We start from the raw sequence: 26414 nt of genomic DNA, 5'->3' as shown, positions 1-26414 counted from the left end.
GCCATGTTCACACTCTTCCAGTCTGTTGAGAAAATCCTGCAATCTTGTATAGGGGTATACGTCACCCATAGGCTCCCATTATTATTTTTTTGCTATGCACGTCTCTGCAAGCCCTTCCCTACGCTAAAGCATACTGGCCTGGCATATGCCAAGGGTGACCTTACAGTGGGTCCCTATGGATACAGAACACAGGCCGGGTGCACCAAGATTGATGTGTGTGTTATACGCTGCGGAATAGTCAGATGATTACATAATGGGATGTGAACAGAGCTAAAGGATCCGGTATATCTGTAAAGAATAAATCAAGGCAACTGGACTTACTGTAGATTTCTTGAAAACGTTTCACTCGTTCTTCCAACGAGCTTTCTCAATTCTGAGTGACTGTACAAGAATTCTCTGGGAATAAATATGTAACTGAATCAACATCTGGTAATTATACCCAGCATGGGGTCAGAGGTCATTATACCCAGCATGGGGTCAAAGGTGTTGATTCCATTATCCTAATTGGAGTCAGTAGGTGATAATGACCTCCCAGAAAAAGGTGTCAAGACAGCATTGTATGTGGCAGACAATAGATGTCTACCCCCCCCCCCCCCCCCCCCGCCTCTATTCAAGCTTGTGTGAAGGAGTCCATCTACGTAAAAATGGAGAGGCCAAGCTTACATAGAGGTGGTGGTGGGGGGGGGGGGGTTAGACATCTATTGTCTGCCACATACAATGCTGTCTTGACACCTTTTTCTGGGAGGTCATTATCACCTACTGACTCCAATTAGGATAATGGATCAACACCTTTGACCCCATGCTGGGTATAATGACCTCTGACCCCATGCTGGGTATAATTACCAGATGTTGATTCAGTTACATATTTATTCCCAGAGAATTCTTGTACAGTCACTCAGAATTGAGAAAGCTCGTTGGAAGAACGAGTGAAACTGTAGATTTCTTGAAAACGTAAGTCCAGTTGCCTTGTTTTACTCTTTACAGATATATACCATGACCTGGATAAATGAGAACCTTCACAGACATAAAGGATCAGATCGCTGGGACCACCAGTAATCCTGAGAACTGGGGGTCCCCTTTCTGGAGCGGTAATGTGCATGTCACTCCAGTGCGCTATTCACTTTTATGGAAGGACGGAAGCACTGCGTACACAACCCCATAGAAGTGAATGGACGTGTACTGCTGCTCCATTCGGAGGAGGGACCCCTTGCCACCTGACATTGATCATGCCTGAGCTGTAGGCCTCTGCTAAATGGAAAAGCCAAACAGTGATGCCCATAGGACTGGGATTGCTCAGAAGTCGCCACCATGCCATGACCCCACACGACTGGGCAACCGGAGCGATGTACAGAACATGGTCTACTGTCCTCTGCGCTGTTATATGGGGGCACTCTACAGCTGGCAGCATACACTGGCTTATGCTCTCTTATGGGGGGCACCCTACATCTGGCATTGTGTATCTGTTATGGGGGGGCACTCTACATCTGGCATTGTATCTGGGGGCACTCTGGCTTGTGCTTTGTTATGGGGGCACACTACAGCTGGCGGCGTGTATACAGACATACAGGCTTGTGCACTCTGGTGGTCCATTTTTTTTTCAGGTGGCGATCTTTACATTGTGCCTCTAAACTCTTGGCAGAAATTCTCAAAATTTGGAAAACTGCTTGCGCAATGCTAATCAAACTTCACTTTGCTGAAAAAGGTACTGTGCCTTTAATTTTTTTTATTTATGGGGGGGGGGGCTGCAGGACATTATAGAGCAGTAGTTTTAATTTGTTACTACTATTTTTGTGTTTTACTTCTAGTAGTAAACCTCATTTAATGTCATGTATATATACACAGAACACCGTCGAATACTACTGTGTCTGCGGGGACTTCTGGGTATTGTAGTCCAGCGGGTAAGATCCGCCTTTGTGAAAGTGAAACTAACCGCCGCGAAGAAACTACAGTTCCCAGAATCCCTGTCGCCTCACGTCTAGATTACTTCCTGGCGCTAACACTGAGGTAAATTCACGGGATAAACGGAAGTGCTGACAGCCGTCGGGTCTGCCGTGTGTGTGGAGGAGTCGGAGGACCCGGTCTCCAGGCGGCAGAGCCCTCAGCTCTTTTCTATTCTCTTCAGGCTTAGTGCTCGGCGTGTAGTGACGTCATCACCGAAGCGACAGAGGAAAATGGCGGGGTAATGCAAGCACATGTCAGGCGGAGGCGGCGCGTGCCGCCATAGACTGTGGGAGCCCTCTTCCCAGTAATGCCTGGCTCGTGGCCGACAGTGGGCGCTCTGCTGGTCTCCATGGCAACAAAACAGCCATTTTCTGTCAGTATATTGCTATTTACAGCAGTTGGTGCAATTTTCCTCACTTTACAATTGCGACGCTAAATTCATGTATCTCTTCTGTCTTCACCTTCATACAATTTTTCACTTACATCGCCCCTTCGACTTCACTTGCCCCTGCTTGGCCTTTTTTTGGCGGTCTCGTGGTAGTTAGGAGCCATTGTGCGGGAGTTGATGCTCTTTTTAGGGCCGCACCCCACCCAATGTGAGGTCTGAGTGCCGCCAATGCAAAGGATGAGATCCGAAGCAAAATATGCACGTAAAACATGCAGGGTTTGGTGTACGCGTTTTTTTCCCTGCATGTGTTCGTGGCCTTGGCACCCGCCTGGTGAGGACAGGAGCCGTGGTCGGTGTTATACAGCTGATGCCCGCCTGCACCATACCAGGCGGGTGCTGCCAGTGTTATACAGATGATACCTGCCTGCAACGTCTGACAACAGAGATCCCATATGATTAAGCCCTCAGATGCAACGATCAGTAGTGACTGTGGCATCTAAGTGTATAGACTGTTCAAAAATGCCCCTATTTATCATAATTTTTTAAATATATATATTCCAAAAATGGCCAGAATATTTTAATATTACTTGTCCCACACATAAAAAAATCCCAGTGCCAGAATTGCCTCTTAAAAAGTCAGATGTACCTCCAAATGGCACCAATGGCCCCTCACATCGCCCCATGGACAGAAAAATAAAAGACAAGGGTGTCAAGTTATGGTGACACAAAGCAGACGTTTAACCCCTTAAGGACCGGGCTCATTTTCACCTTAAGGACCAGGCCATTTTTTGCAAATCTGACCAGTGTCACTTTAAGTGCTCATAACTTTAAAACGCTTTGACTTATCCAGGCCATTCTGAGATTGTTTTTTCGTCACATATTGTACTTCATGACACTGGTAAAATGAAGTCAAAAAAATTATTTTTTTTGCACAAAAAAATACCTAATTTACCAAAAATTTGAAAAAAATTAGCAAATTTCAAAGTTTCAGTTTCTCTACTTCTGTAATACATAGTAATACCCCAAAAAATTGTGATGACTTTACATTCCCCATATGTCTACTTCATGTTTGAATTGTTTTGGGAATGATATTTTATTTTTTGGGGATGTTATAAGGCTTAGAAGTTTAGAAGCAAATCTTGAAATTTTTCAGAAATTTACAAAAACTCAATTTTTAGCGACCAGTTCAGGTCTGAAGTCACTTTGCGAGGCTTACATAATAGAAACCACCCAAAAATGACCCCATCTAAGAAACTTCACCCCTCAAGGTATTCAAAACTGATTTTGCATACATTGTTAACCCTTTAGGTGTTGCACAAGAGTTATTGGCAAATGGGGAGGAAATTTGAGAATTTCATATTTTTGTCAAATTTTTCATTTTAACCCATTTTTTCCACTAACAAAGCAAGGGTTAACAGCCAAACAAGATTGTATCTTTATTGCCCTGACTCTGCCGTTTACAGAAACACCCAATATGTGGCCGTAAACTACTGTACGGCCACACAGCGGGGCGTAGAGTGAAAGGTGCGCCGTATGGTTTTTGGAAGGCAGATTTCTATGGACTGGTTTATTTACACCATGTCCCATTTGAAGCCCCCTGATGCACCCCTAGAGGAGAAACTCCCTAAAAGTGACCCCATCTAAGAAACTACACCCCTCAAGGTATTCAAAACTGATTTTACATACGTCGTTAACCCTTTAGGTGTTGCACAAGAGTTATTGGCAAATGGGGATGAAATTTGAGAATTTCATTTTTTTGCCTAATTTTCAATTTTAACCCATTTTTCCACTAACAAAGCAAGGGTTAACAGCCAAGCAAGATTGTATCTTTATTGCCCTGACTCTGCCGTTTACAGAAACACCCCATATGTGGCCGTAAACTACTGTACGGGCACACAGTAGGGCGTAGAGTGAAAGGTGCGCGGTTTGGTTTTTGGAAGCCAGATTTTGCTGGACTGGTTTTTTGACACCATGTCCCATTTGAAGCCCCCCTGATGCACCCCTAGAGTAGAAACTCCATAAAAGTGACCCCATCTAAGAAACTACACCCCTCAAGCTATTCAAAACTGATTTTACAAACTTTGTTAACCCTTTAGGTGTTGCACAAGATTTAATGGAAAATAGAGACACAATTTCAAAATTTCACATTTTTGGCAGATTTTCCATTTTAATATTTTTTTTCCAGTTACAAAGCAAGGGTTAACAGCCAAACACAACTCATTATTTATGGCCCTAATTCTGTAGTTTACAGAAACACCCCATATGTGGTCGTAAACCGCTGTACGGGCACACGGCAGGGCGCAGAAGGAAAGGAATTCCATACGGTTTTTGGAAGGCAGGTTTTGCTGGACTGTTTTTTTTGACACCATGTCCCATTTGAAGCCCCCCTGATGCACCCCTAGAGTAGAAACTCCAAAAAAGTGACCCCATTTTAGAAACTACGGGATAGGGTGGCAGTTTTGTTGGTACTAGTTTAGGGTACATATGATTTTTGGTTGCTCTATATTACACTTTTTGTGCAGCAAGGTAACAAGAAATAGCTTTTTTGGCACGTTTTTTTTTTTTGTTATTTACAACATTCATCTGACAGGTTAGATCATGTGGTCATTTTATAGAGCAGGTTGTCGCGGACGCGGCGATACCTAATATGTATACATTTTTTTTTATTTATGTAAGTTTTATACAATAACTTCATTTTTAAAACCAAAAAAATGTTTTAGTGTCTCCATATTCTAAGAGCCATAGTTTTTTCAGTTTTTGGGCGATTATCTTGAGTAGGGTCTCATTTTTTGCGGGATGAGATGACGGTTTGATTGGCACTATTTTGGGGTGCATATGATTTTTTGATCGCTTGCTATTACACTTTTTGTGACGTAAGATGGCAAAAAATGGCTTTTTTTACACTGTTTTTATTTTTATTTTTTTACGGTGGTCATCTGAGGGGTTAGGTCATGTGATATTTTTATAGAGCCGGTCGATACGGACGCGGCGATACCTAATATGTATACTTTTTTTTTTTATATTAGTTTTACAGAATGAGTTCATTTTTGAAAAAAAAAAAATCATGTTTTAGTGTCTCCATAGTCTAAGAGCCATAGTTTTTTCAGCTTTTGGGCGATTATCTTGAGTAGGGTCTCATTTTTTGCGGGATGAGATGACGGTTTGATTGGTACTATTTTGGCGTACATGCGACTTTTTTGATCACTTTTATTACCTTTTTTGGGAAGTAAGGTGGGCAAAATTTCAATTTTCTCATAGTTTTTATTTTTTTATTTTTATGGCGTTCACCGTGCGGGGAAAGTAACATGACCATTTTATAGATCAGGTCGTTACGGACGCGGCGATACCTAATATGTGTAGTTTATTTTATTTTTTTAATTTTTATTCAGTGATAAATGTTTTTTTTTTTATCTTAACTTTTTTCACTTTTTTTTACATTTTTGTGACCCAGACCCACTTGGTTCTTGAAGATCCAGTGGGTCTGGTGTCTGTATAATACAGTACAGAACAATATATATTGTTCTATACTGTATTTTACTTACACTGAACAGATCTGTGCTTTTAGCACAGATCTGTTCAGCACCATGGACAGCAGGACGCCTGAGCAGGCGCCCTGTTGCCATGGGAACCCTCCCCGTCTGCTCAGAACTTCGCAGACGGGGAAGGGTAAGGACGGGGCTGAGGGGGGCTCTCTGGGGGCTCTCTCCCTCTCCATCGGGGGGCTGCAAAGCCACAGCAGCCCCCCGATGGAGAGGGAGGGAGCTCCCTGACCGATGACAGTTAACTTTTTCCATACAGCGGTCCGTACGGACCGCGGTATGGAAAGGGTTAAACGGCTGACATCTTCACAGATGTCAGCCGTTTATACCAGGGTGCCAGCAATGTGCTGGCACCCTGGTATACCCACTAGAAGCCAACGATCGTTCATGGGGAGGCAGGCGGGGGATCGCGATCCCGCCTGCCGCACCGCCCGCCTCCCGCAACGCCCCCACCGCCTGCGACACCCCCCCCGCACCACCCTCCGGCATAAAATCGTGCAGGGGTGCAGGGGGGGGTGAAAAATAATGATTTTAGCCACTCTAAAGTTTCTGATCCCCGCGGTCAGGGACCGCAGCGATCAGAAACTGCAAAAAGCGCAGCAAACCGCAGGTCTGAATTGACCTGCGGTTTGCTGCGATCGCCGATACGGGGGGGTCAAATGACCCCCCCCTGCGTTGTTACGGGATGCCGGCTGAATGATTTCAGCCGGCGTCCCGTTCCGATTAACCCCTGCGGCGCCGGAATTCCGAATTAAAGTCAGGACGTACCTGTACGCCCTTGGTCCTTAAGGACTCGGGAAATAGGGCGTACCGGTACGCCCTGCGTCCTTAAGGGGTTAAAGGGGTTGTCCAGGGTTTTCATACTGATAGCATAGCCCACTAATATCTGATTCGTGGTGGTCCGATCAGCTGTTTGAAGAGACCACGGCCGCTTCCTAGGTCATCAGTTACGTGGTCCAGGCGCAGTTCAGTCCCATTCGAGTGAATGGTCCTGGCCTGCAATTAGGGTTGTCACCTTTCCCAAAAAATACCGGCCAAGTTAGGCCACACCCGAAGAGGGTGTGGCTGTGGGGGCGTGGCTTAACATAGGGCGTTAAGTCACTGTCATACTGTGGCTCCCAGTAATATTAATGCCCTTATTAGCACCCCCCAGAATTAGTAATACCCCCATTAGTGCGCCCCAGAATTAATGCCCCCACTAGTGCCCCCAGTAAGAGTAATGCCCCCACTAGTTCCCCCAATAAGAGAAATGCCCCCCTAGTGAGAATAATGGCTCCACTAGTGCCCCCCAGTAAGACTAATGCCCCCACTAGTGCCCCTGAGTAAGAGTAATGCCCCTACTAGTGCCCCCAATAAGAGTAATGGCCACACTAGTGCCCCCCAGTAAGAGTAATAGCCCCACTAGTGCCCCCCAGTAAGTCATGCGCCCCAGTAAGAGTAATTCCCCCACTAGTGCCCCCCAGTAAGTCATGCCCCCCACTAGTGCCCCCCAGTAAGAGTAATTCCCCCACTAGTGTCCCCCATTAAGAGTAATGCCCCCAGTAGTGCCCCCCAGTAAGAGTAATGCCTCCTCTAGTGCCCCCAATAAGATTAATGGCCACACTAGTGCCCCCCAGTAAGAGTATTGCCCCCAATATAATTATTGGCCACACTAGTGCCCCCTTCTCTGCTTCTGCAAAAAAACAACACCACTCCTCTCCTCCATCTGTTCGCGCTCACTGGACAGGACCTGCGCTCCAGCGTGATGAGAGTTTTCCCCGCAGCGCGAGCAAATGGATGATGGGAGTTCTGTTTCTTTTTTTTTAACACAATTGGGGGAGGTAAAGGCTGTACTAATGAGTGCACCACAATGGAAGTGCCCATTAGTAACCGTCCCACAGGAAAATACCGGCAATTAATATTGAATGAAAAATGACCGCCTTGCCGGTGAGATACTGGCTGCCGGGTGGCACATGTAGCTTCCATACTAAGCACAGCCACTATGGACGGCGCTGTCAGGAGGCTGCAGTGCTTACTAGAGCGCACCTGATTGGCAGGGGTGCCAGGGGATGGAACGCCAACTGACCTGATATTGATGACCTATCCTGAGGATAGGTCATCAGTATGAAAGCCCCTTTAACACGAGCGAGTATTCTGCGCGGGTTCAATGCGTGATGCGAACGCATTGCGCCTGCACGGAATCCAGACCTATTCATTTAAATGGGGCTGTGTACATGTGCGTTGGTTTTCACGCATCACTCTTGCTTTGTGCATCACTCTTGCGTGAGATTTTCACGCAACGCTGGCCCCATAGAAGTGAATGGAGCTGCGTGAAAATCTCATGGTTGCTAAGAGATGTTTGTATACATTCAGTTTTTTTTATCACGTGTGTGCAAAACGCATTAAATCGCATTGCACCCGCCCAATGAAAACAACAACGCGATCGCAGGCAGAACTGAATGACTTTGCCTGCAAAATCGCACATTTTTCACGCATCCGGACCTAATCCGGACACGCTCGTCTGCAAAAGGCCTTAGGGTCCTGATCCAGCGGACAATGCCTGGAATTGGCCGGACACAAACCGCAGCATGCGCCCTCTCCACTTCATGAGAAGTCAGTGAAAACGTCATCACGCCTGGCCCTGTCAATCAAAGTGCAGAGGGCGTGGCAGTTGCAGAGAGAGCAGAGCCTCTAGGTGTAATGGCGACGCCCCCGTTGCTCCTAGAGGCTCATTTGCATATATTAAAACATCCTTTTTCTCAGCGATGCGGGCACATATGAACATGGGACCAACACAGATGTCTTCAGCTGCCAAGCGCACATGTAACAGGTCAGCCGGAGTCATAGATACAAAACTGCTGACAGATGCCCCTTAAGAATTCACGCACTGTATTGAGCAGTGTAGTATGTAGTAGTGTAGTATGGCAGGTACCCTTGCGCTCACGCCAACCTTTCACTGCAAATCCAGTGTGAATGCTGGTCAGGATCCTTGGATTTGATTCCATGACTTGTATCTTGCGGCTGATGATGTGATCCTCTGTGGTTAAAGGTCGGACGCTGCGGATGAGATCGCTGCTTTGTGCTATGGACATTACCGGACCAAGCTCTCCAAGCAAGGCCAGCCAGACACCAGCAAGGAATGGACTCTGATGGCTGCCGTGATACAAGTGGAGTGTGCGGCGGGAAAGAAAGGTGATCATGTTTCTAAGTCTGGGCCATTGTGAGTGGGCACTCTACCTCCTACAACTGGTCTCTATAAGTTTGGATTGTTAGCTCTTGTGTTCATTCATCGAGAGGTATAAAAGCCGTGTGCCCCTTCTTGTGTAATATTTATTCTGTCCACTAGGTGGTGTACTACTTCCATTTAAAATTTTCTAAGATTTAATTGAATATATATATCATTGTTTTTTTTCTTTTACATTTTACAGTTGTTGCTATGGGAACTGGGACAAAATGTATCGGGCAGTCAAAATTACGGACAACTGGTGAGTACAGACCATCCTGACACCTCTTGTCTTTATATAATTGTATGTTAAAAGGGGTTTCCAGTACTTAGATATTGATGGGTCATCCACATCAGATCTGTGGAGATCCGGCAAACTGGGACCCTCACCAGTCAGTTGTTTCGGCAGGCACTGGAAACTATGCTAGGATCAAGGTTCCATCCACTATGTAGCTGTGGTACCATTTAGGCTACTTGCACACGACCGTATGTGTTTTGTGGTCCGCAATTTCCAGATCCGCAAAAAAAAAAAAAAAACAGATGACGTCCGTATGCCATCCGTTTTTTTTTTTTTCTTCGGATCCATTGTAACAATGCCTAAAACAGACAAGAATAGGACATGTTCTATTTTTTTTTTTTTGCGGGGCTACGGAACGGACATACTGATGCGGACAGCACACAGTGTGCTGTCCGCATTTTTTGCAGACCCATTGAAATGAATGGCTCCGCATCCTATCCGCGAAAAAAATGGAACGGACACGGAAACGAACAAAGTTCGTGTGCATGTAGCCTTATGCTGACCTCACTGAGGTAGAAGCCGGTCAGTCATCAGCAGGTGGGCAGGAGATCATGAATAACCAGGACTCTTCTCAGGTGGCCGTGACTCTTTTCCAGGCCCAGTCTGCAATGATTGTGATGTTGGTTCTCGGCAACCACTTACTTTTAACTTTTAGATGACAGACCGCTGCAATGAACTCACCTGTCTCTACTTTATGCTGCTGTTACTGTGGGCAGCATAAAGTTAATGATGGGTTCCCTTTAAGTGAATCGGAGTTGAAGTGCAGTACGCCAGCACCAGGAACGACGCAGTGGTCTAGTGCAGGCAGGGCCAACCTGCGGCTCTCCAGCTGTTGTAAAACTAGAACTCCCACCATGCTCTTCTGTAGGCTGATATCTGTAGGGAGTCTGGGCATGCTGGGAGTTGTAGTTTTGCAGCAGCTAGAGAGCCTCAGCTTGGCCATCCCTGTTCTAGTGGCTGCACTAAACAGCTGCTTGTTGGGGGTATTGGGTGTTGGCCTCCATGATCATGAGGATAGGGCATCAGTATCTAACTATCGGAAAACACTTTTAGGCTAGGTCCCTCATGTAATGGAGCCCTGTCTATAGATTGTGGTTGTGTCTGCCGACTCCATGGTCGATGATGTGGTGGAGTCCTGTCTATAGATTGTGGTTGTGTCTGCCGACTCCATGGTCGATGATGTGGTGGAGCCCTGTCTATAGATTGCGGTTGTGTCTGCCGACTCCATGGTCGATGATGTGGTGGAGTCCTGTCTATAGATTGTGGTTGTGTCTGCCGACTCCATGGTCGATGATGTGGTGGAGTCCTGTCTATAGATTGTGGTTGTGTCTGCCGACTCTGTGGTCGATGATGTGGTGGAGTCCTGTCTATAGATTGCGGTTGTGTCTGCCGACTCCATGGTCGATGATGTGGTGGAGTCCTGTCTATAGATTGCGGTTGTGTCTGCCGACTCCATGGTCGATGATGTGGTGGAGTCCTGTCTATAGATTGCGGTTGTGTCTGCCGACTACATGGTCGATGATGTGGTGGAGTCCTGTCTATAGATTGCGGTTGTGTCTGCCGACTCCATGGTCGATGATGTGGTGGAGTCCTGTCTATAGATTGCGGTTGTGTCTGCCGACTCCGTGGTCGATGATGTGGTGGAGTCCTGTCTATAGATTGCGGTTGTGTCTGCCGACTCCGTGGTCGATGATGTGGTGGAGCCCTGTCTATAGATTGTGGTTGTGTCTGCCGACTCCGTGGTCGATGATGTGGTGGAGCCCTGTCTATAGATTGCGGTTGTGTCTGCCGACTACATGGTCGATGATGTGGTGGAGTCCTGTCTATAGATTGCGGTTGTGTCTGCCGACTACATGGTCGATGATGTGGTGGAGTCCTGTCTATAGATTGCGGTTGTGTCTGCCGACTCCATGGTCGATGATGTGGTGGAGTCCTGTCTATAGATTGCGGTTGTGTCTGCCGACTCCATGGTCGATGATGTGGTGGAGCCCTGTCTATAGATTGCGGTTGTGTCTGCCGACTCCATGGTCGATGATGTGGTGGAGTCCTGTCTATAGATTGTGGTTGTGTCTGCCGACTCCATGGTCGATGATGTGGTGGAGTCCTGTCTATAGATTGCGGTTGTGTCTGCCGACTACATGGTCGATGATGTGGTGGAGCCCTGTCTATAGATTGTGGTTGTGTCTGCCGACTCCATGGTCGATGATGTGGTGGAGTCCTGTCTATAGATTGTGGTTGTGTCTGCCGACTCCGTGGTCGATGATGTGGTGGAGCCCTGTCTATAGATTGCGGTTGTGTCTGCCGACTCCGTGGTCGATGATGTGGTGGAGCCCTGTCTATAGATTGCGGTTGTGTCTGCCGACTCCGTGGTCGATGATGTGGTGGAGCCCTGTCTATAGATTGCGGTTGTGTCTGCCGACTCCATGGTCGATGATGTGGTGGAGTCCTGTCTATAGATTGCGGTTGTGTCTGCCGACTCCATGGTCGATGATGTGGTGGAGTCCTGTCTATAGATTGTGGTTGTGTCTGCCGACTCCATGGTCGATGATGTGGTGGAGCCCTGTCTATAGATTGCGGTTGTGTCTGCCGACTCCATGGTCGATGATGTGGTGGAGTCCTGTCTATAGATTGTGGTTGTGTCTGCCGACTCCATGGTCGATGATGTGGTGGAGTCCTGTCTATAGATTGCGGTTGTGTCTGCCGACTCCATGGTCGATGATGTGGTGGAGCCCTGTCTATAGATTGCGGTTGTGTCTGCCGACTCCATGGTCGATGATGTGGTGGAGTCCTGTCTATAGATGTATTGTATTTCAATGGTGGCGACATACTGAGACCGGACAGTCGCAAAAAAGCCACCCAAGTCCATTTTTTTATTTTTTTGCAGTAGCAGCAAGTTGCATTGCAACACCATTGAAATACATTACATGAAAAGTTGTGCAACAAATGTCGCCGTGTAGCTGTACCCTTTTTGTCGCGTGACACATCGTCGTGTAGCCTTAGCCTTAAAGGGGTTCTGCACTTTGTTTTAACTGATGATCTATCCTCTGGATAGGTCATCAAGCTTCTGATCGTCAGGGGTCCGACACCCAGGACCCCCGCCGATCAGCTGTTTGAGAAGGCAGCAGCGCCGCGGCCTTCTCACTGTTTTCCGCTGGCCGAGTGACGTCACGACTAGTATCAATGGCCTGGGCGGGGCTAAGCGGTAAACGTGACGTCACTCGGTCAGCGGTAAACGGTGAGAAGGCCGCGCCGCTGCTGGATCGCCGCTGCCTTCTCAAACAGCTGATCGGCGGTGGTCCCGGGTGTCGGACCCCCGACGATCAGAAGCTGATGATCTATCCAGAGGATAGATCATCAGTTAAAACAAAGTGCAGAACCCGTTTAAAGTGTAACTGTCACTTCAATTTTTTTAGCTTATAGGGGAAGGGATTAGGAGTATTTTTGTAATATACTTTATTTGGTGATTTAGTTATTTTTTTCCCTTCTCTGAAGTCATCACTTAGCAGTTTTAAAAAAAAACTGGACAAACTCCCCTAATAAAATACCACATTACAAAAAAACGTCCCTTGCATATTTAAAAAAAAAAAAGCTGCAGTATCAGGTGCACTTCAAGAAATTACTTTGTCAACTCTATTGGCATTCACACACAAGAAAATGTCAGCGTGTCAATCGGGCAACAAGGGAGACGAGTCTGGGTATCATGGAATGGGGTTATTAAAGTACGGAGCCATAGACATCGCTGTTGGCTGGCATCTCTGCTGCCCATCCAAAAACAAATAAATGTAAATCGACCTGAGTGTACATTTTCAATTGAATAGGAACAAAGGATAAACTGATGCTGGCGCTGCTTATCTAAGGCTACTATCACACTGGCGTTTTGGTTTCCGTTTCTGAGATCCATTCAGGGCTCTCACACGCGGTCCAAAACGGATCAGTTTTGCCCTAATGCATTCTGAATGGAAAAGGATTCGCTCAGAATGCATCCGTTTGCCTCCGTTCCGTCTCCATTCCGCTTTGGAGGCCGCCTGCAGCGTTTTGGTGTCCGTCTGATGAAACTGAGCCAAACGGATCCGTCCCGGCACACAATGTAAGTCAATGGGGACGGATCTGTTTTCACTGACACAATCTGGCACAATAGAAAACGGATCCGTCCTCCATTGACTTTCAATGATGTACATGACGGATCCGTCTTGGCTATGTTACAGATAATACAAACGGGTCCGTTCTGAACTGATGCAGACGGTTGTATTATCTGTATGGATCCGTCTGTGCAGATCCATAACGGATCCGCACCAAACGCGAGTGTGAAAGTAGCCTTACAGGGAAGATAGGGTCAGGCATGTTGAATTCCAAACCGTTCAGTCCTTCCTGCCATTAAGCAGTCCCATACCGATGAGCCGTGGGGGGAGCCCTTAGGGAGATATCTTATTCTCTGTCACTCCCAGCGATGGCGCTGATTGATCTTTGCTTCCTTATACATTAGTCTTCAGTTGCGACATTTGAACATATTGAGGGGCAGAGGTGAGTTCATTTCACGAGGGTTTCATTTTCCAGCAATGACAAATCCCTGCCTGATGACGCAGTGTTTGTCCCTCTCTGCCAACTTGTCATTGATCCCGGTGACTCTTTGTCCTTATCTTGAGCACGGCACCATATCCAGAAAACACATTCTACTCTGTACTGTGGTGGTTACAAGCACCCTGTCATTACCTCTTACGTTACTTTCTTGCCTAGGTGATGTTCTCCAAGACAGTCATGCGGAAATAATTGCAAAGAGAAGTTTTCAGAGGTAAAGATGAATATATTGATTTCTCCGAGGCAATAGACCTCCAACACTTTTAATGTCCATAATTCAGTCCTAGGGCTCATGCACATGGCCGTGCCCGTATTGCGGTCTGCAAACAGCGAGTCCGCAGTATGCAGGCACCGGCCGCGTGCACCCCGCATCACGGATGCGGACCCGTTCCCTTTAATGGGTCCCCAATCCGGAAGGTCCCGGAGTGCTTCTGTGGGGTTTCTGTCCATGCACTACATTTTTGTGGTGTGAACTGACCACGAACCCATTCACAGACACATTCAAGTCTGCAATCAACGGCTGTGTGCATGAGCCCTTAAAGGGGTTGTCCAAGTTATATTTATTGATGACCTATCCTCAGGATAATTCATCAATATGAGATCGGCTGGGGTCCGACACCCGGCACCCCCACCGATCAGCTTTTTGAAGAGAAGGCACGCGCCGTGCCAGCGCTGCCTCTGCTTTATTATTTACCATTGCATCTGCAGCGGTGAGCAGGTGTAATTACACCCAAGCCGTCCCATTCATTTCAGTGGTACAGATTGCTGTATAGGAGCGATCCGTACCATTGAAATGAATGGAACGGCTTGGGTGTAATTACACCTGCTCACCGCTGCAGATGCAACGGCGAGCAGGCAAACAATGAAGCAGAGGCAGTGCTGGCACGGCACGTGCCTCCTCTTCAAACAGCTGATCGGCGGGGGTGCCGGGTGTCGGACCCCAGCCGATCTCATATTGATGAATTATCCTGAGGATAGGTCATCAATAAATATAACTTGGACAACCCCTTTAAGTATCAAACTTCTGGTCCCATGTTAAACATATACATTGTGATTTAAATGCTCCCGAACTCCCCCTTATGTGCCCTTAACTCAATTTCAGATTGGCACCGAGTGGAAAAAAAATCTGTAATTTCAGATAGGCTGGGGGCACTGTGCCTAACAACCTCCTACAAAAGGCTGTGGTTGAGGCAGGGCATCGTACCACTTGACTGGTTCAGATTAAAGGGGTTGGACGTTTTATAAAGCCTTTAAAAGAAAAATTGAGATTAACTTCATAGTGAGTCTCCTTAAATTAGTTGCGCCAGAATGACAAATTATCACTTATCCGCAAGATACCGTATTTTTCGCCCTATAAGACGCACCGGCCCATAAGACGCACCTAGGTTTTAGAGAGGGACAATAAGAAACAAAATACTTTTCATTACACCTCAGGTCAGACCACCAATCAGACCCCTAATGTTAATCAGACCTCCAATGTTAATAAGACCTCCAATCAGACCTCAGCTCAGACCCCAATGTAAATGACCCCCAATCAGACCTCAGATATGAACCCCATGCCTCTCATCACCCCCATATCATCCCCCATGCCTTTCATTAGCCTCCATTATCAGCCCTTATGCCTTATTACAAACCTGCGATGGAATGATTCCTCGAGTATGAAGCATTGATTAAGGGAACAAACTGTATCCCAATGTTAGGAGTCAATGAGTCATCATTGAGATGGCGGTAAATAATTCACTCGTTATCTGACGTTACTGTAGTGATAGAAGTGGAGTTATTAGACCATTATCCGGCAGCTCCAAACTGGTCATGGACGTAACTCTCAGCCATCTCCCTCAACTCCGCCATAAACACGCCATAGCAATAGTAGGATAAGCAACCAAAAAATCTTCCTTGGGCCTCTCGGGAACCCATGATGTTCTACTAGTTAAAGTCCATAAGTGTCTCTTGCACCAGTGACAATAACATTGCTGTGTTCACATTAGGCAAGGACAGACAGGCGTCTAGAACTATGTGGGGCTCGTGTCCGGGGGGGCCGCAGTGTGTCTCCCTACATTGATCTCCCAGCACGATATTTAGCAGAAACAGATCTGTGACTTTCCCTTTGTGCATTTGCTTCCCCACACCTTGGCTGGCAGAGCCCGCACTACATCTATGGAGTATGTCATTCATGGAGCAGATCTGGAGGGCAGCAGTCACACCCTGTCACTAATGACCGTGCAGGCGGGAGGCGCGCCGCCGAGAATGTCTCTCTGCTGGTCTGTTTGGCCTCTCGTCCTTGGCATATTTGCCCTCTGTCTGTTAACACCACGTCCTCCAGAAGCTGCCCTCCGCATGATGCTTACATGGGAAAGCCTAGAAAGGAAGATTGTTCAGTGAATTTCCTTTAACCCGGCATCTGATAATCCAGAAAGTTTGACCTTTTGGCACTTGTGTCCATTACATAACTGCACTATAATGTGACATTTCACAAGAGCAGGCGACTGAGTCGAGAGAGCTAATTAGGACATTCCTCTGATAAGTTATAATAGGGGTAAGCTTGCACTCTGTCGGCCATGTTGGATACAGTAGTAAAGGATAAGTGGCTGCCCAGAACGCTTATCGTAGACGGGACATCCAGCTTTTGTTATTAGTCTCTCCTAGGGGGGTGTATTGGGGGGGAAGGGGAGGTTTCCAGACTTTTAAACTGATCACCTATCCTCTAGATAGGTGATCAGTGGGGGTCCGACACTCAGAACCCCTGCAGATCAGCTGTTTGAGAAGGCACCAGCGCTCACAGTAGCGCCGCGGCCTTCTCTCTGCTTTACACGTCACGTTTATCAGTCACGTGGCCTAGAAGCAGCTCAGCCCCATTGAAGTGAATGGGGCTGTGTGCAATACCAAGCATGGCCACTATACAATGTACAGCGCTGCGCTTGGTGAGCAAGGAGAAGGAGCAGAGCTCTTAGGAACACCGCTGCCTTCTCAAGCAGCTGATTGGTGGGGGTCCCGGGTGTCAGACCGCCACAGATCAGATACTGGTGACCTCTCCAGAGGATAGGTCATCAGTATAGAAGTCTCAGAAAACCCTTTTAAGGGCTCTGCTTTCTTGCCTTGGGCCAGGTACCTCCTCCACCAGCTTTCCTTAGCGCTGTCAAGGAGCCATGATTGTGTGCTGGTTCCTGGAAGTGATACCAACAAGTGGACGCTGAAGCCTGGGGTCTCCTTTGTGTTCTTCACCAGTCACACTCCATGTGAGTATCTGTCTGCTGAGCTCGGTCTTACCTGTCCCCGGGAGTATAAAGGTGCCCAAGGTAAGAGTAAAGTCGTCCCAATCTGCCAAATTCACGTGCCGGCCCTCCCAAACAGACGACATAGGAGGTAAGAAGTTTTGGGAATGTTGAATTTCAATATCGGATCCTCTTCTCATGTTAGATAAGCCGCTGCCAGTAAGTCATTCGCTGTGGGTCTGGTGAACCCCTCAGCCGTTCCTCTGAAGCTCATGGAGGACAGTGCAGTGCAGGCCCTCCCCCCTCATGACTTATGTAGTTTCTTCATGTGTAAAGTATTTTATTCTTTGCATCCCACAGAGAGTATATTAGATATATTATTATTTGCCCCGATAGGTGGTGATGCATCAATTGTACCCATGCTTCCCCTAGAGGACCAGCTCTGTCCCACCTCTACAGCGCCACAGGAAGCCACCCCATTACTCTGCGACCCTATCACAACCACTAATAAGAGGAAGCAGGCTTCTTGTGATTCTCCACCTGCCAACAAGAGAATGAAGCAAGACGGATCCGACCAGGAAACCGAGAGAATAGCTGAAACCAAGGAAAAGGAAGAAAGTGCCACTTTTAACCCTGAACCAATAGATGTGTTCAGGACCGGAGCGAAGTGCGCTCCTGGGGAGGCTCAAGATGGGCACAATCCAGGGGTGGACTATCACACTGTGGGAGTCCTCCGCGTTAAGCCGGGCCGAGGAGACCGCACATTATCCATGTCCTGCAGTGACAAGATGGCTCGATGGACCGTGCTTGGCTGCCAGGGGGCGCTGCTCATGCACTTTCTACAAGAACCCATCTATCTGTCCTCCGTTGTGGTGGGGAAGTGCCCGTTTAGTCTGCAGTCCATGGAGAGGGCTCTACACAGTAGGTACTACATTATGATAATCTTTTGCTCATTAAATAGATCAGGTGTGGCCAACCTGCGGCTCTCCAGCTGTTGTAAAACTACAACTCCCACCATTCCCTGCTGTAGGCTCACTGCTGTAGGCTGTCTGGGCATGCTGGGAGTTATAGTTTTGCAACAGCCGGAGAGCCTCAGGTTGGCCACCCCTGAAATAGATGGTAAGGTCTGATTCCCATGATTGCGCTCTGTCCGGGAAACATGAACTGCGTGTTGACCGCATCTCGTGGACTGACTGCGTGGCTTCCCTGACCTGAGCTGACTGCTTCATAGTAATTTATGATAAAGTGAAATCGTACCTGATCGCGGCTCTTTAGTACAGCATAAAAGAGGCGCAATCAGATCGGAAATGACTATTACTATGATAGAATCAGGATTGGGGAGCCACAGAGTTGTTCCGGGACACATGGGCCTTGTTTCCTGGACCAATTGTGATCGTCATATGAATCGGCCCGTAAGTGTACATTTACACAACGCGTGACCGCCGTTCTAAGAACAGTGTAAGCACGGGGTTATTCACACAGCCTGTTAATAATGTCCATCCAAAAAATAGATTTGGCCAGATGGACTCCATTAACATCAATGGGCCCATTCTTAACGGCCGTTCATGAAACAGAAGTATGCCACAGATTGTGGCGCAAAGGTCCTTTTACGCCGCAATCTGCGACTTCCCTCCGCTCACGCCAGATGTAATAAAGTGGGCGTGAGAAAAAATGTTCTAAATGTACGAAAGTAAGGGAGCTGAGTTACATTTAGAACTGGCGCTGGCACCACTTCATAACGGCGGCAGCGGCGGATCCACCGCTAGTGCAGCGCTTTATTAAGGCCGGCGTCTAAAACTAAGGGGCACATTTATGAACGGCCGTTGTTTTCAGTCAGGTGAATGTTACCCTAAGGCAGAGGCTGCGACATCTGCCCTTTTTTCTTTAATCCAGGTGCAAAAATGTCTCGGGTCTACCTGAAGGATTCCACGTGCATGTGCCACGTATCCTGCAGTCACGATTACAGTTTCAGCACGGAAGAGACGCACTGAGGAAAGCGGATGATGCAAGAAAGCTGGGTCCTTGTGGTGCAGGTGAGTCCAGTATAAGAAATGTATAAGAAACTAAACCTGACCGTAGAAGTGGAATGATGGTTGGACCACTCAAAGGTCCTTCTAAAGATATTCACATCTGTGGGAGGCTCCCGAGGTATCTTAGGGGAACAATTTAAAGGTTGCCCTAAAAAAAAAAAAAAAAATACAGATAACCTTATGGTTCTTTTCTCCGCGATCAGTCACCCAGGGTTATCCAGTACTTCTATAAGTGCAGTAACATAAAAAGAAGAGAATAATATCAGTCAAAAGCAGTAAATGATCATAGCAGCCGGGGAGACTCGCCTCTGGGAGCCGAAGGACCTGTCCCCCTGATTCCTGGTCTGCATATAAATATGAATTACTCCTCAGGTGTTTCCCATTCACCACATCAATAGCACCGGATCCGCTCTCAAAAAAGGACCTCCAATCTTTTGTTCCAACTTTATTAACCCCTTCCCGGTGTCTGACGGGAATGTATGAAGCAGGTTTAGGAGCTGAGCCCACTCCTTACACGGCAGTTTCTACCTCTGTTATATTAGCCATAAATGATGAACAGATAATTGAACATTAGGATGACCCAATAGTGCAAAAAAACTGGCCAGTAAAAGCCGAATTCTACAAAATTGGGGCTTAATATCAATGTATGGCAGAGGGTCCTTATCTTAGGGGCTGCATCACAATATGAAAAATTGATCTCGGACAAAGAATACATAAAGTTATATCTAAAAAAAAAAAAATACATTTATCCAAATCTATAAAGAAGGTGTGTATAGATAGATACGTAAAAAAAGTAGATATCAGTTGCAGGTATTCCCTTCTGTAGACAGGATGATTTGGGTCTGCTTGGTAATATTGTGGCAGCACTTGCACTGTTTGTGGCCACAGTGGTTGGCTCCTAAAATTGTATTACTTCCTACCTGTGGGTGCATTATACTGTTATATACGGTTATACTAGGACCTAGGAGAGGACCAGCAGGTTACTTAGGGTTTCACGACATACGCTCCTGTGGCCTCCTTCACGTTAATAGAACCCTATGCACACCCTTTGCATGTATGTCAGGAGCTTTTCCCAGCATACACGCTAAGCTTAGGCCAATAATGTATAACCAATTACTTTTCACACTTCCCCAAAATGGTACACATCCTCCAGCAGATGTTACCATGTAAGTAGTCGGTGATATCATTCATAAAAGGAGTTTCCCCAGCATATAACGCTATGGCACATTGCTGGGATATACCATCACTTTATGATCATGAGGATCTGACCTTTAGGATCGAGAGAATTAGGATTGTAGAGAAATACGTATCATGTAACGTGTACAATCTCTTCTCTGCAGCAATTAGTTGGTGTGCAGTTCCACATCAGCCACTAGATGTCACTGCTAATGGCTACAGACAAGGGACCACGAAGAAAGCGATTGGAACGCCACAGTCCAGGTAGGAGAGAGATTCATGTCCATTTAGTGAAGTTTCTAGAAGGCGGATGCAGAGCTTGTATCCTACTGCGCAACTCTGGGGTTTCGTGGTACCACATGTACAGTCCATGGTTGGGGAGCAGTTTTGTGCTTGTTTGCACCGAGCATTGCACCCACGTCATTTAGTGACATTTGTAAAGCAAGGAATCCTGGACCAGTCGCATGGCATCGGAGAACACTGGAGATACCACATGTACATATGAGTATCCACCATAATACATTTGTGACCCCATGAATATGGAGGATGATTGGTTCCCACTTGGAGTCATTTGTCGTCTCACATGGAAGTAGACTGTTGTGCTTTGGCTCAATAAAGGCAGAGTGAGGCCAAAACGTTTCAATATTTGCTATTTTTATTGAAAATGTGAATAAAATATTTTTTATGATGATAATACCGGTGCCTTGAAAACAGCCGTCAATATTGTGTGTATTTAAATTCACAACCGGAGGCTGCGTGACTGCTGTCCTGGATTATCGGATCCCAGGAAAGATTTGTGAGCACAGGTTTGGACGAAACTAAAACGTCCTCGGGGTATGCGGAACTATGGTGAGAGAATGCATCATACTGGTGTCCTGTAGGGGTCGCTATAATCTCCCATCAGGAACAGAGAGGGCGAGGTGTGTGCGTCCTATTGAGTGCTCTCATTAAGAGAAACAAAATAGGAATATTGCAGGTTTGAAACCTTTTAATGGCTAACAAATATAGGAGTAACGATGTTACATAGCCTTCATCAGGTGTACTACCAGGGGACTGGGGATGTCTCCAAAGCTCGCTATGTAACGTCATTACTCCTATGTTTGTTAGCCGTCAAAAGGTATCAAACCTGCAATACTCCTAAACTAGAGCACTAAACTAGTTTTCTATTGGCTAACACGGTACCACGCGTCCTTTCACAGTAACGGGACTTTGAAAGTAGCTGAGCGTGCGTACTCGCCTGTGTTCGGAAGTCTCATCGCAGTGAATGGAAAAGGCCAAAAGAGGGCCGCTGTATGAGGAAAGAGAAGAGCGGTCATAATGAGGAAGCAGCCCAGAAAGTTTCAGACCCCAAGACTGTAGCTGAGCATGGTGTCTAAGGACGTCCATGCACAAGAGACAACTGAAACTGGGGTCGGCCAAAACTGCATGTGAGTGGCATCGCCATCTGCTCAAAGACAGGAGATTTGTCAATACCAGTGTTTTCTACACCAGCCTTGATATCCCCTGTGCCACCGGCGTCATAAATGAAGCTCATCCTCCAGCAGTCTGTGTAGAGTTCGGTTATTATTTGTACCAGTAAACTGATGTTAATGGGGATATATCTGCCGGGGCTGATGGCCCTGCCCATGCCAACCTCCTTTTTCAGAAAGTGGCAAGGGGGTGTAGAAACCCAGTGTTTGCATTTTTTGATTTATTTTTTACACCAGGGAAGATAACAGCTCCCCCTTACTCCCTGGTCGACCAGTTTATTCTGCCATGTTGCCGGACAGATCGCTTAAACAAGTGATCCTCAACCTGTGGCTCTCCAGCTGTTGCAAATTTGGAATTCCCAGCATGCCATCTTGCAACGGCTGGAGAGCCACAGATTGGAGAATACAGGCTTGTACATGAATGACTGAACTGCAGGCGATCACCATGTCACAGGCATGGCCGACCTAGAAAGTGGTTAGTGAATTTCCCCATAAGAGTCCAATATCCTTGGTGGATGTGGCATCCTCTGTACAGTAATAACTGATGGTCACTACTTGTGCTGGTTTCATGATGTGATGTATTTAACAGTGTTTTTTGTCTTTTTCTCCACCAGATCCCGGATCTGTAAAGTAGAATTATTTCACATGTTTCGTCATCTGCTAGAGAACCTGTCGGAAGAGCAGATCCCGGAGTCACTCAGGTAACCATGTTACACGTGGCTTCTCAGCACTGGAATACATGGATATACATGTAGTCATTTTTATATCATTTAGCCCGGAGATGGTCGCTGCACCCTCGTCCTTCTTGTGGCTCTCAAGTTACAGTAAATATCTCCTTGTACATAGTAAAGTGGTGACGCCGTATAGAGATCTGTAAGTGGGTTATTGCCAGTATGGTGTAATGATCGGTGGATTAGCAGTTCTCCCCTCATAGGGTGTGACTGCTTGGACACTTGCCTGCTATAAAGGATTTTGTGAGTGGCTTGTGATGTCACCCCATTTTGGGTACACATATGAGCGGATGAAAAAGTGTTCATTGTTTAATAGCCGTCCCACCCATATAGCTTCTATGCATGGAAAAAGTCTCCTCCTATATTCACTTACTTGGTCTTAAAATTGCAGTTTTTGAGAATCAAGTCCTGCAAAGCTACATTATACTTTGTGTTTTACCTCTTTGCTATCTTCAAAATCTCAGCTTGCTGTCAGTGAGCGGGAATATTTCTGTTAACATCTAACTGCTGATGAGACAATACAGGGGACGGTGTGAGAGTCTGCTAGATTTGTATCCACCTGCACCCCAGACAGGTGCATTTTACCTGTACCGAAACACTGGAGCAAACAATCAGCGCAGGATAGGATTCTTTAGACTGGATACTTTGTGGCGAATCTACAGCTGTGACAAATTCCAGGCCCCGTGAGTTGTTGTTTTTTTAGCTCTGAATGTAAAGCAGCAGAAATCCTTAAGGGGGTGATGAACTGAGACGCAACATATGTTAAAAAGTTGCAGAACTGGAGTCATTCTAGGAATGTTCCAGTAACAAGAAGCTACAGATAATTCATAACTATTAGATTGAGTCCAACCACCAGGACCCCCACGATCACTAGAACGGGGGCCTTGTGTACCCTGTTTGCATTGATGAATGGTTGAGCATGCACAGCACTGCTCCATTCAAAGTCTATGGGACTGCCAGAGATAGTGGGGGCCCAGCAATCAGACTCCAACTGATCTGCAGTGGATGGGGATAATTCCTGATTACCAGAATACCCCAAACAGGAAAGCCCATTGGTTTTGCAGTTGTGACGAGTGCTGTGTGCCGCTGCTGGACACCCACGCTGCTCCTTGTAGAGAAGATTATACCGTACAATGGAAAATAGAAGTCGCCCTCTTGGATGCCGCCTCGTCTTTCGACCACTGAGATTTACACTCCGCCGCTCCCAGGCTGTCACCGGTGTTAAAAAAAATCACTTGCTTCCCTGAAGTCAGAGCCGGTAGTGATGCCAGGAAAACTTGGCTAATGTCTGGTGTCACTATAACACAGAGGCCTTTCTATGAATGGAGCGCCTACTGCCAGGAGGACATTGTTTTCTGCAGCTGCACTTAGGGACCTCATTTTTAGGTGGATTTAATATCAGTTTTTTTTTTTTACTTGTGACTTATTATTCGGGTGCAAGTTCAGACGGTTCTGCTAATTCATCTGCATGGCCCCGTTACAATGTATCAGTGCAATTAAGAACTTCCGGACAGAGCTTTGAGCTGCTGCGTGTGTACTTTATGTTGGCTGGTCGGCTGGGTCCCAAATGTAACACGTGCAGATTTTTGCCATGGATTTCATCATATTTATTGCAACCGTTGAAATCTGCGGGGAAAAACGGCGCCTTTCCCACAGCATATTGAGCATGGTCATATCTGCGCATGGATTTTTCTTCTGCGTGCAGATTGGGTTTTGAGCTCATCAGGAGCTAGATTCGTTCGAGAGGGATAAAAAAAAAAAAAAAGAAGCCTTACAAAGTATAAATGACATTTTCACCGTCTCACTTGCTTCTTGTGTATAAAATGTCTGTAATCATTTAGGGGGATTGTATAACCAGGAGTTACCAGACTCACAGTCCTGCACGTCCCTCACACAATATACGCTGCAGTCTGGATTCTGCTCCAGCACCGCTGCCATCGATAGCTTCAGGACGTGAACATATGGGGGCGGTCACATGAGGTCATCCAGCTTCACACACCAGGAATGTCTGGATCATAAAAATTAAACCAGGCCTTTATAGACTTCATCCTGACGCCCCCATGTTCTCTGGCGGAGGCTTATCTCCCATCAGATCCAACATGCTCTTCTTTTTGGCATTGGTGGAGAGACGGGACACGGGGCACACCCCTTAGATGGTTGGCCAGGCCTGCCACAATTAGTGGGTTCAACCAGTGGTCTTCTGATGTGTATGGCCGGCACACCCAGGATGACGATCACTGAGATGAAAGCCTGGATTAACCCTTTACGGCACCTTATCTGTGATGATGCTTGTGTACATACGTATTGGCCCCCACATGCGGCTGACGACTACCAGTCCTTATCTTGTACTGATCACTCGTCATTGCATTCTCCTGCTGTGTACTTTGCTGTAAGACAGCAGCGAGTACACGGGGAGCTCGCGGCCTACGTGGGGTCCTGTATAGGATGTCCTTGCACTGACACTGCGCCCTCACGCACCACACCCTGTTAGGTGCAAAATTAAACAAGGCAATTTTTTAGCTGGCCGTATACTCTGGATGAAGGTCAGTCGAACACGCCGACCATCTAATGTATATCTCTGACCAGCTATCTAAGGGTACGGCCACACGCTCAGGGCCTCTGCAGTTTTGGAAGACAAAATGAGGAGTGGATTGTAAAAGGAAAGAAAGTATAAAGGAGAGATACGACTTCACTTTTTATTTTAATTCACTCCTGATTTTGGCTTCCAAAACTGCTTGCAGAAACCTGACCACGTGGCCGTACCCTAAGCGTCATGTACAAACACGACATGACAACACCTGTGCAAGCTAGAACAGCATCCATATGGGTCGTCACTAGGCTTGCGTATTTTAAAATAGGAATCCGAAGTGGGCTTTGGTCCCGAGGTACCAGCCAGTACCAGAGCCCACTTTAGATTCCTATTCTCAATTGTTTTTCAGTACGCAGATACGAATACAGTAGGAATTAACCTCTCGCGCAACTTTGGGCGATACGAATTTTGCCTACACTGAGCCAATACATTTTAATGCTGTACGGAAACAGCAAGTTATTTGAATGAATCGACTTTGGATCTATAATCTGAAGGTTGATTCGCTCAAGCCTAGTTGCCACCCAGCTTTCCCAAGGATGTAGTAAAGTCCCACCAGATTAAATTTTAAATATTTAGCAACATAAGAGATGACGGTTTTATGTGGTTTTAGGGTTACTGGTCACATAACTGGTTTCTGTACACATCTTACAATATTTTATCTCCTTTCTTCCAGGGAATTGAAGACATATGGTGATTATAAAGAAGCTGCTCGGTCTTACCAGGAAGCCTGGAGGCTGCTGCGAGAACAGGTACTTACATCCTGGATCCGAACATCACGTGACTACCTGAACTTCAGCTGAGACCCAAAGTGCAAATCACCGACCTGGCACAACAGAGGTTCTGGGAGAGGATGGGAAAGCCCCTCGGTGATGTGCGCCTCCATCTGCACTTGAGCTTTACATTGGAGGCTTTGTGACATCTGAACTCGTCAATTATACATTTTTCTTGTAACCGAGTCCCATAGACTCCAACACCTGCAATGTGACTGTCGGTCTCCTACTGGTAGGACTGTATCAGGGGTTAGGCACACAGGTGCGGGCTGTCATGCAGAAATTTCATACCAAAAACCGCATGTGTTACTTGTGTTTTTTGGCGCAGATTTTAGCTCACCTTTGCATTGAAAATTGATGTTCTCCAGACTTAAAAATCCGCACGGCTGGTCAGTTTGTGTTTTTGCTTTGTGTAGAGCGTGTAAATGAGTCCTGTGAAATCTCATTCACTGGTACTGTATGAGGCCTCATGCACACGGCTGTTACCCAGCAG

The 26414-nt window shown here is 46.7% G+C and overlaps 1 protein-coding gene across 9 annotated transcripts; it reads left to right on the top strand.

Moving 5' to 3' along the window:
- Positions 1 to 1942: 1942 nt before the first annotated feature.
- ADAT1 (adenosine deaminase tRNA specific 1) lies at positions 1943 to 26180 on the top strand. Of its 9 annotated transcripts, XM_040410073.1 has the most exons (11): positions 2010 to 2078; positions 2123 to 2179; positions 8897 to 9039; positions 9276 to 9332; positions 14103 to 14157; positions 17049 to 17179; positions 17552 to 18080; positions 19049 to 19188; positions 20526 to 20625; positions 22445 to 22531; positions 25825 to 26180. In XM_040410073.1, exons 2-11 carry the CDS (start codon positions 2172 to 2174, stop codon positions 25949 to 25951), a joined length of 1377 nt encoding a protein of 458 aa, XP_040266007.1. In that variant the 5' UTR covers positions 2010 to 2078; positions 2123 to 2171; the 3' UTR covers positions 25952 to 26180. The 9 variants fall into 9 exon arrangements, 8 of the variants coding, with proteins under 8 accessions (XP_040266009.1, XP_040266007.1, XP_040266015.1 ...); XM_040410075.1 differs by lacking the exons at positions 2010 to 2078; positions 2123 to 2179 and adding an exon at positions 1943 to 2004; XM_040410074.1 differs by lacking the exons at positions 2010 to 2078; positions 2123 to 2179 and adding an exon at positions 2206 to 2314.
- The last annotated feature ends 234 nt before the right edge of the window (positions 26181 to 26414 follow it).

This window comes from Bufo bufo, chromosome 10 (assembly GCF_905171765.1).
Source record: "Bufo bufo chromosome 10, aBufBuf1.1, whole genome shotgun sequence".
In the NCBI taxonomy this organism is placed as follows: Eukaryota; Metazoa; Chordata; class Amphibia; order Anura; family Bufonidae; genus Bufo; species Bufo bufo.
The sequence above is the reverse complement of the archived record's forward strand: the minus strand, read 5'-3'. Positions and strand labels throughout refer to the sequence as shown.